The following is an 11,372-nucleotide window of genomic DNA, read 5'->3' as shown; positions in this document are numbered from 1 at the left end:
ACTTTGGTTTTCGCAATTTCAGATAAAGGGTTGTCAACCTGTGTGTTGCACGCCATGCCTTAACGCACGCCTGCGCACACCGCGCACGCACGCACACACACACACACACACACATATTTACAATACAGGTAAAGGAAATTACTGTCTCTAGAACGAATGGCTCCCTGTCCCAGCCACAAAAATGCCGGCAACTTTAAAACTACCCTCAGACATTCTTGGGTACATCCAGGGTGTCATCCGCGAATTGCCAAGAACTGCGAAGTAAAAATCAGTGAACTTGGGGGCCCCCTGTACAGTACACGTTTTTGGCTTTATGCACCTTCTTCAGAACTTAACCCCAGTGTAAGATGTGACATGACTGTATACTGTAATAATAAAAAACTTACCCATATCTGTGTTAAAAGTTGGTGTAACATGTAGAGGAATTGGTAGCAGGAGGTGTGTGTGTGACAGGTTGAGACACACTTCATGAGCCTTGCTATAAGGCACGACCATTGGTTTTAGAGATGGACGCTGGCGGCATGATTCAGCAATAATTTCCTCACTTTGTAGTGTTACGGAATACTGAAAAAAATAGTTAACTATTGTACATGAACCTGAATAAACCTGAAATCAAAGACATTAAACAATAACATATCTTCTTGAGTTTGGTATTAATTTACATTCTATCGTCAATTCGTGTGTGCAAACAATCTCAGATTTACGAGGCTTCAGTATATGAGAATACATAGTTATAAAATTTGTTGTCCCAAGCTTTGATTGTCATAATAGTCTTGCTGTAGAGCCGGCAAGAATAACTCAAAGGCAAAATTAACATGTGTTGTTCATATTAAATCAGATAAAATTAGGGTGAGAATGTTTTGGAACAAATCTCAATCATGCTGATACTGTGCCAGAATTACCATAAGTTTACCATGTTGAGTTGGGGTCATGTTCCGAGTGGTTATCTTCAGGACATTTTATCACATAAATGGTACAGTACTGTACTGTACTTCCACTTAAAGAGCATATAATTTGCTTTAATTATTTTTTTAATAAAAAAATTTAATTGATGAGAAAATTCAGTTTATCTTTGATCGAAGGTTTTTTTTAGATTTAAAAAGAAAAAAGAAAAAAAAAGAAAATACAGTTCTGTACAGTACATGCATGTACTGTATATGAAAAATGTGAGAAATTATATTAAACTTGAGCCCAGGGCTCTAGTCAAACCCACAGCTTGTTTCCCCCTTTTAAGATGCATTAACAAACCCATTTTCACATCTAAACTACCATATTTTATGGCATATAAGATGCACTTTTTTGTCCAAAAATGGCAAAAAAAAAAATCAGCCTTTGTCCTATACGTCAAGTTGCAGTCTCCCGTAAGCTAATGACTCCCCCAGTTGCTGTCTCCAGTAGGCTAAATTCTACCTAACGAACTCCAGAATTAAAAATGTTATTACTTAAAACCATTATTATTACTATGATTTTTAATTAATTAAAAAATAATTATTGTAAATATAAAAGGTCGATCTATAACTACTCTGTACTGTACTGATGACGATACAGTGATCCCTCGGTTAACGAGCGCCTCGGTTAACGAAATTCCTTCCATAAGATTCTTCACTTCGGTTAACGAGCAATCCCTGGATTAACAAATTCCTTACGAGCGCCCCTCAACATGTTTTCGCTTGCTCACTAGCTGTCGTATTAGTCCGCCAATACAGTAATCGGTTCAAGGGCTTAAATTCCTTACCATTTTAGTAAATATCAAGAAGGTTGTACTATACTGTACAATCATTTTAAACGTTTTATATTAAATTTTTTAGTCATTTTAACAATTATTGAACATAATTGAAGTACTGTACAGGAAACTAGTTTCATGCGCACCAAACAGCCACTCAACACACCAAGTTTGGCATCAGCTTGTTTACAGGTTCAGAGGAAGGAACATCTTGTTTGAGACTCTTCAACATAAATGCTTTTTTTCTGTGTTTCCAGTCAAATTATTGGTCATTTTCAAATATATTTTACATATTGATAATATATAGTGCAGTGCAATGTTGATTTAAAGAAAATAATCTTGAATTACACCAAGTCAACTAAAATTTTATGGGTCAGTCCAGAGGTTCCTGACATTTTCATGGAAGGTGACTCACCTTCCAAGAAGCAGTAAAATGCTTCTCTTCCACCCCAATGCCTTCTCTTCTCCCTTCTCCTTCACCCCCATTCTAATTCCCATCATCATCATCATCAACCAGGAGCCTTCTACATGCACACCTCAAAGTAAGTGTACTTTACTGCATTTATTTTTCGTTTGTATGTAATTTTCGGTGAGCTGGAACCAATTACCCAAAAACCCATTGAAACAATGGTTTCAGTTAATGAATTTTTCGGTTAACGAGCAACCTTCTGGAACGAATTGTGCTCGTTAACCGAGGTACCACTGTAACTTGAGACAATTAACGTCCGTACGGCAGACACCCAAGTCTTCAGAGGTAGCTACCCGGTAAGTAGTAACCATTTCTGAACTCTTACAAGCATTACAATCTAAAAATGCCATACTTGCAACATCTATTTTTCAATCTACAAATACCTAATACAAATGAAGATTTACAGATAATTTTCTTCTCACATTTATATCTGTTATCATCGCTGGCGACATTGTAGCCAGGTTAAACTGGTCTCTGTAACCACCAGGCTATTGGGCCAAGCTGTTGTTTTTCAACTTGTATTTTTGGGTAGATATACGTAACTTTCTTCATTTATTTTAACTGATACATATATACATACACCATCCTATGTACATATTGTGAAAAAAGTAAAAGAAATAATTGTCCTAAGGGCAAACACATAAAAGGAATATACATTTCTTTGCACACGAGTTAGCTGGCTAGGTGATGAAGGTGCCAAGTGCTGGTGGTGGTGGTGGTGTGTGGTGGTGGTGGTGGTGGTGGTGGTGGTGGTGGTGGTGGTGGTGGGGGGAGCGCTACAGGAATCGGAGGAGGTAGCGTTGCTGTTGCTATGGTAAACAGGGAGCACAGATGTAAATGCAAATGGTGGCTGTTTAATTTTCATTTGACTTTTTTTTTTACTGGATGGCAAAACAGTATTTTTGTTCAATCCAGAATGCGACATCTAGCTTTATACCCAGGTGTGTTAATGCCTAGCAATAACTCGCCAAGCCAACATACAGGCAATTAAAACATCTAATAATTATTTAATACATAATATTAGGAGGACACGTCGCTACCTGGCATTTAATTGCAATTCTCAAAACCCCCTCTCTCACCTTCCATCACAGGCATTGCTACCGTCATCTTCTTGCCTGGCGAATCAGCTGTAAATACGCACAAAGAAGGCTCCGCTAATTTGTGTTGTAATCGAGTGAATTTTATTTTGTTTATGTGTCTCAGATATTGTGTTTGGGTCTTATACGGTCTGGTCAGCATGGCAACCACAGCGCGTCTTCTATTATGAAGACAGTAGATCGTTAGTGACTAATATCCTCTGCTTTCAAGTCACTTAGTGAATGACGTTGTTTTTCGCCCTTCCGGGCTAGTATGAATATACAGTACAGTATAGTCTACATTTACGCTGTCAATTGAACCCGTGGAGGCCCGCGTAAAACGAAAAACGCGTAAATGAAATAACAGAACATATGGGATTAATTGAAATAGAGACTGGGCCAACCCCCAAACTCCACTTTTTCCGACACAATACGTAAATTGTAGTAAAAATAACATCTCAATTTTATGATGGTATGCACACATAATCAATAATTAAGAGAAATATCAATAATATTAGGTTTTTTAACACTTACGTTAGTAGAAAAGCTGGGTCGGCACACGTGGATGGCGGCTGGTTACGAGGCAGAGGGCAGATTAGTTGCCCTCCGGTGAATCACTTTCACTACTCGCAGAGGTTTGCAGGGCCTCCCAGACAAACCCCTCAAAGTCCATATCCTCACTGTCACCATCACTATCACTAACTTGGGCTGGCTGTGGTTGTGGTGGGTTGCGGGCGAGGAAGTCCTCAATACTACGTTGACGACTAGCATTGATGTTGTCGAGATAGATCTGGATATATGGCTCCATAACTTTCGTCAGATGGTTATTAGACACTTCATACCGATGCTTGTCGGGGTCGTTGTCAAGGATGAGCTTAAGTTTCTCCCCCAACTCGATGATTCCTTCACATTATCATGGCTTGGTCCAGGTAATTCAATGGTTTTCTCTGGTGGTGGGGGTCCAGCGGAAGCCGTTGTGAGGGGAATAGCGGGCACAAGAGAGAACTGTATACGCGGACTGAGAACAATGAGACAGGCCCTGCTAGGTCAGCGACTTCTACCCTCTGGTGGCAGGGCACATCATGTTACATTAGACCAATCACAGCTAGCGGCGGAGGGAATGCGTGGGTGGTAAGGATGCGTGGCCCAATCACAGTCCAATACGTTATATGACGTCAGTGATAATGTAAGAGCAGCCTAATGTGCACCCCTCACCGCGCCGCTTCCCTCGTATGGTCAAGAATGGACCGCGTGGGTAAAAAATGGCGCGGCGGTCTGGTCCTCTCCAGCCGCTCGCCGCGTAAACGACCAAATTTACCAGACGCTGACCTCCCGGTCTTACTAGCAATCAAGAGTTATGTTGGGATGGACCTTGTATCCTTAATATGGGTTATATGAGAACCATTCAGGGTGGAATTCTCAACCTAATACATCTTGCTAGTGTAATGGTGAACGATGTTAGCCAATGGAGCGTTATGGTAGCAGCTTTATTTATAATATTACAGTAAGTCCTCGTTTAATGTTTCCCCCGACAACGTTGTTTCGTTATAATGCCGCTACTCTTTAGATACCCATGATTCGGACAACGTCCCGCCGATTCGGTATAATGTCATCACGGACTACTGTGTACGGCGCATCACCCTCTCTCACCCAGTCAGAGCAGGAGGAGGAGCCACCCTCCGGGTCTCAGTGATTCGCCACCTTCCTCCTATTCCACCCTCCTCCTCTCCCGCCCTCCTCCTCTCCCGCCCTCCTCCTCTCCCGCCTCCTCCTCTCCCGGCCTCCTCCTCCTCTCCAGCCCTCCTCCTCTCCCGCCCTCCTCCTCTCCCGCCCTCCTCCTCTCCCACCTTCCTCCACTCCACTACCTACCACACACTCTCTCCACCTCTGCCCATCAGTGAGTACAATACAAAATGATTAAGTTTAATTATCTTTATGGCTGTATAAAATACTGTACACTATTTTCTATAAAAATTCCATTGAATTTACGTATATGCACAGTGGTCCCTCGGTTAACGAGCACAATCCATTACCAGCAGGTTGCTTGTTAACCGAAAATCTCGTTAACCGAAACCATTGTTTCAATGGGTTTTTGGGTAATTGGTTCCAGCTCACCGAAAATTGCCTAAATTCAACAAAAATGGTAGAAAAGTTCACTTACTTTGAGGTGTGTATGTAGAAGGCTCCTGGATGATGATAATGATGTGCATTTGAAGTGGGAGGTGGAGGAGCAGAAGGGAGAAGAGAAGGAAGTGGAGGTGGAGGAGAAGCATTTTACTGCTTCTTGGAAGGTGAGTCACCTTCCATGAAAATGTCAGGAACCTTTGGACTGACAAATTCTCCACCATGAACATCCTCTCTCCTTCTTGAAGTGGAAGGCTGAGGGATAGCATCTTGTTCCCTCTGACTTTTACTGAAGAAAGTGTCAATTGTGGTCTGTGGGGCATCTGTCCTCCTCACCATTAACTTATGTTCAAAGAAGACCATTGTGTCCTCAACATGACACAAAGTTAGTTCAGTTTTTTCCACTTCTGGGTGCTTTGAAGCCAGTTCCCTGAACTTCTCCCAGTAGTAAATCACATCTTTCAACTGTTTAGCTGACATATGGTCATCACTTTCAATTTCCTCCTCACCACTGTCAGCCTCTACCTGTAACATCTCATCCAGTTGCTTCAAGTCATCAGGAGCAAGTTCCTCCTCATGAGACATCACAAGCTCTTCCACATCCTCCTCCTCCACTTCAAGGCCCAATGACTGACCAATGGACACAATCTCCTGGTCCAACTCTGTTTCTTTCTCAAATCCTTCAAAATCATGGACTACTGATGGCCACAGTGTTTTCCATGAAGAATTCAGGGATCTAGTGGAGACTTCTTGCCATGATGACACAATTAATTTTACAGCCTCCAGGATGTTCAATTGTGTCTTCCAGAAATGTTTCAGTGTTAGTTCAGGATCATTGGAAGTTGCCTGATGACACCTAAACATTTTCTTCATGTACAACTTCTTGAAGTTGCTGATCACATTCTGGTCCATTGGCTGTATGATTGATGTAGTGTTTGGAGGCAAAAACAACACTTTCACAGTCAAATTGATACTCCAAATTTCTGGCAAGGTCAGGGTCATGACCAGGAGCATTATCCATGAGGAGAAGAGCCTTTAAAGGGAGTTTATTGGTGGTTAGGTAGCTGTTGACAGAAGAGCAAAACACATCAACAGCCCATTCATTAAAGAGCTGTCTTGTCACCCATGCCTTACGGATGGGCTTCCAATAAACTCCAAGCTTTCCTCTTACCACTTTTTGTTGTTTGAACACCCTGGGGTTCTCAGAGTGGTAGACAAGCATAGGCTTCAGTCGGAAATGCCCAGGTAAAGAGGCTTCATCTTTGGTGATGAATGTTCTTTTAGGCATCTTTTTCCAGAACAGCCCAGTTTCGTCCATATTGAACACTTGCTGTGGAAGATAATTTCTTCATCCATCAGTTTTTTAAACTCCACTAAAAACTTTGCTGCCCCTTCCTTATCAGCACTAACAGCTTCACCATGCCTAACAACACTGAAAATGTCACTTCTTTTCTTAAATATTTCGAACCAGCCTTTGCTGGCCCGAAAATCTTCAAATTCTGTGCCTGAAGAACCAGGTTGATCTGTCTTTAAATGTTCGTAAATCTCCCTGGCTCTTTCACAAATGAATTCAGTTGAACTGAATCACCTTTTATCTGTTTTTCCCTAATCCAGATGATAAGTAACCTCTCAGTTTCTGCAATTAGGGATCTACTTTTAAACACTCTTGCAGATTTGTCTCTCACTTTCACTTCTTTAAATTTGTCTTTTTGTGCAAGAATTGTCGACACAGTTGATGTCGACATGCCATATTCTTTGCATAGCGCCTTGTTCATGTTTTTTTTTATGATTTCCTGCTTGGTTTGGATTGAAATCGCTTTTCTTGATCTCTTAGGCCCCATGCTGGATTCAAACCATGTCAACACGTGCTTTTTAAAGTTAAACTTGTTGTAAACAAAGAATATTTTCTTTAAAATAACACTGCACCGCGCTATATAGTGTCAATATGTAAAATAAATTTGAAAATGACCAATAATTTGCTTGGAAACACAGAAAAAAAGTGTTAAGTTGAAGAGAGTCTCAAGCAAGATGTTACCTCCAGTGAAAACAGAGAGAGACTAACGCCTGTTTGCTGTGTTAAGAGGCTGGATGCCACGCATTAAACTAGTCACTTTACCTTCAATTATGTTCAATAATTGTTAAAATGACTAAAAAATTTAATATTAAACTTTTAAAATTATTGAATACAGTCAACCCTCACTTTACGCGGTCCCACATTACGCGTTTCCATGTTTACGCGGTACCCTGCCGAAACCAGAATGCTCACATTCCGCGGTGCGTGTACCCCTTTACGCGGAGAGCGGCTGGCGAGCTGCGCCATTTTTGGGATCCAAACCTCCCGCCATCTCTCCCGCCATCAGCCATGTTGTGTAAGCGGCGCGAGTAGGTTGCGCAGTGTGTGTCTTTGTTGCGTTATCAGTGACGTCATATGACGTATCGGACTGTAATTGGCCATGCATCCTTACCTCCCTCCGCTGCTAGCTGTGATTGGTTTAAAGTAATATGACGTGTCCACCCGCGGGAGGGAGGGAGGAAAGACGACGCTTGACCTAGCCGCGGCAGTTTCATCCCTCCAGGCCACACCGTGTAAACGTGCATCCATTGTTCTGTAAAATGACTTCCGCCGGACCACCGCTCCCAGAGAGAAACCTTTCCTTACCTGGACCCAGCCGCACTAAGCCAAAGAAGACACGACGTTCCTTAAGCTACGAGGTGAAGTACAAGATCATCCAAGAGTTGGAGAAAGGAACAAGACAGGTTGATTTGGCGCGCCAGCATGGTGTGAACGAATCTATGATCCGGACGATAAAGAAGGATGCAGCCAAGATAAAGGAGCACATGAACATCACAAAGTCTACAGGTGCTTCTATGATCAAGTATTTCCACAACCAGGTGCTTCTCAAGACGGAAAAATTACTTGTGAGCTACTTGGTGCGTCAGGCGCGACGGAACATGGCGGTGGACACGCGCTCAGTTAAGGAGTACGCACGTGAACTGTATGCTGCAGTGTCACGAAAGATGGGGATTACAGAGCCCAAACCCTTTAATGCTTCCTCTGGATGGTTACAGAGGTTTAAGAAGAGAAGCAAGATCACCAATATCAACATTGGTGGTGAAGAAGCTAGTGCTGACCGTGTTGCAGCTAGGGAATTCCTCCGTTTTTACGTGAGATTATGGAGGAAGGACAGTACACCGACGACCAGGTATTTAATATGGACGAATCTGGTCTTTTTTGGAAAAAACTACCTTCCAAGACCTTCGTTGTGAAGAATGCCAGCAAGTGTCGGGGCCGGAAGTGAAGGTTCCAAGTGTTCCCTGAAGAATGCAGTGATGGGTAGGGAAACACCGGGTAACACTGAAGTCCATTTATTCGGATAGGAGAAATACAGGTGGTGACTAGCGTGTGCCATGCACGGCTCACGAAGTCAGACTGAGACTGCCTTGCCATATGGCAGCCTCGGGGCAATGTTGCCACATAACACATGCAGTGTTGCCAATGCACTATATACACCTAGACCTTACTTATTTACTATATGGACTTACGCCCATTGGTACTTACGACCTGCTTTGACTGTGACGTCCATAATGGGACATACGACTGCCACCGCCTGTGGACTAAAAATTTTTTTCAAATGACGCTACGATTTTCTATACCAAACGCCTTCCATCCCGGCTGAGGGAGGTGGCTTGGGTCAGCCGTACACTCACTCAGTGGAGCCGCTTTGTTTGTGCTTGGCTATCGTGATCCTATAAGTACTGATCGCGCTGTGAACCCTTGTTATTATTGTATATAATTGACTTTATAATGACTGAAAATGCTTTAAAAGTGAGTGCTGGTGGTACTCAAGGAAAAGGATATAGCAATTACTTTTGAGATGAAACTGAAGATAATAACACAATATGAGAATGGAAAAACAGTAGCAACAATCTCACGCGACCTAGGTTTCCCACACTCGACTATATCCACTATTCTGAAGGACAAGGAACGTATTCGTGAAGCAGTGAAAGGAACAACACCTATAAAGGGAACTATAATATCAAAGAAAAGACAAGGTCCTATCCACGATATGGAAAAATTATTGGTGATATGGATAGAAGACCAGACACAGAAGCGTGTACCCTTAAGCGTTCTAACCAAGAAGCCTGTTCCAAAGCCTGAAGGAGCAGGCAGGAGATGAATGTGATCAAACCTTTACAGGAAGTCATGGGTGGTTTGATAGATTTAAAAAACGCTACAGTCTACACAATGTTAAGGTGAGTGGAGAGGCAGCTAGTGCCGATGTTGGTGCTGCCGAAGCTTTTAAGGAGGAGTTAGATGATGTGATTGTGGAAGGGAATTATTTGCCTGAGCAAATATTCAATGTGGATGAGACTGGATTATTGTGGAAGCGCATGCCTGAGAGGACATACATCCACAAAGAGGAGAAAACAATGCCAGGATTCAAGGCATTCAAGGACAGAATTACACTTCTGTTGGGGGGAATGTTGCTGGTTTCAAGCTAAAGCCCTTCATGATCTATCATTCAGAGAACCCCAGGGCTTTTAAACATGTCAGCAAGCACACACTGCCAGTGTTTTATCGCAGTAACAAGAAAGCCTGGATGACCCTAGTACTATTTGAGGATTGGTTCATGACTTGTTTCATTTCACGAGCCAAGGAGTATTGTCTGCAACAAAGGATTCCATTCAAGATTTTACTGATTTTGGATAATGCTCCGGGACACCCACCACACCTGGACGACATGCACCCTGATGTTAAGGTAGTGTACATGCCACCTAACACTACCTCTATCATCCAACCCATGGATCAAGGTGCTATTACAGCTTTTAAAGCATATTATTTACGCACGACCTTCGCTCAGGCTGTTGCTGCTACTGAAGGTGAGAAAACGCTCAGACAGTTTTGGAAGGAGTACAACATTTTGTCATGTATAAAGAACATTAGTGCAGCATGGGATCAGGTTACAAAACATTGCATGAATGGAATATGGAAGAAAATCCTGAAAAGATATGTGAACAGTTTCAAAGGATTTAATGAAAGTGAAGTTATTTTGGATATTAGTAACAAGATAGTGGAGTTAGGTAAACAGCTGGAGTTAGAAATTGATACTGAAGATGTTGGACAGTTGTCTTGATAAAATCACACGGGAAAATGGAAAACAACGGAGTACCTTAGCTTTCGTCTTTATTCAAGACATCTTCAGAGGCAACTGGATTACATGGACAGAGAGAGGCTTAAATATACAGGGTGACCTAAGAACATGAGGTCAGGTCATAATGATGACATCCATATATCCCCACACCAACACACACGTAGAGGAGCTTAAGAGAAGGGTGGTTGAAAGTGTAGCAGAAGAGCTCAGTAACGAGGATCTTATTGAACTAGATGCACAGAAAGTTGCAGAGGAAGAAGAGAGACAAAATGTAGAAGAAGAGCCTGCACCCCCAAAAAGTTTTCAGTGAAACATATGGCAGAGGCATTTGCTACAATTAATAAAGCAATGCAAATGTTTGATGACATGGATCAAAATTATGAGCGTTATGCCAAAGTTGACAGAATGATCCAAGATTCACTTGCTTGCTACAGAGAAATTTATAATGAAAAGAAAAAGCAAACTGTGCAGTCTAAATTGGACACCTATTTCAAGAAGTCCCCCAGTACTGGCTCCTCACGCCCCACCAGTGCTGCCTCTTCACTCCCTCAAGATGATCCAATACCTTCAACCAGCAAGTTACCACAGTACATAAACCTGTCTGAAGGAAGCGACATTGATGACCCACCCAGCCCTGTCTCCTCCTCTGCTTCATCCAATTAATATAGTCTCCATGTATCCTGTAAATAGAAAATTATGGGGGCCCCCTGTGCATTCAGCTGACTACATTTAAGGTAAGTGCTCAGTCACACTGTATCCTTCCTCATTATTTATTACTCTTACTGTACTGTATCCATTCCTCATTATTTATTACTTTTACTGTACTG

The 11,372-nt window shown here is 42.2% G+C and overlaps 1 protein-coding gene across 1 annotated transcript in view; it reads right to left on the bottom strand.

Annotated features, from left to right (window-relative positions):
• Positions 1–386: 386 nt before the first annotated feature.
• Positions 387–11,372, bottom strand: part of LOC121853581 (RAB6A-GEF complex partner protein 2-like) — a gene marked incomplete at both ends in the record, with an annotated part of 72,657 nt that continues 61,671 nt past the window's right edge. The window contains 1 exon segment of the mRNA XM_042347805.1: positions 387–564. Coding sequence (XP_042203739.1) covers positions 387–564 — 178 coding nt within the window.

This window comes from Homarus americanus, unplaced genomic scaffold, assembly GCF_018991925.1.
Source record: "Homarus americanus isolate GMGI-L3 unplaced genomic scaffold, GMGI_Hamer_2.0 scaffold4896, whole genome shotgun sequence".
Lineage (NCBI taxonomy): Eukaryota > Metazoa > Arthropoda > Malacostraca > Decapoda > Nephropidae > Homarus > Homarus americanus.
The sequence above is the reverse complement of the archived record's forward strand: the minus strand, read 5'-3'. Positions and strand labels throughout refer to the sequence as shown.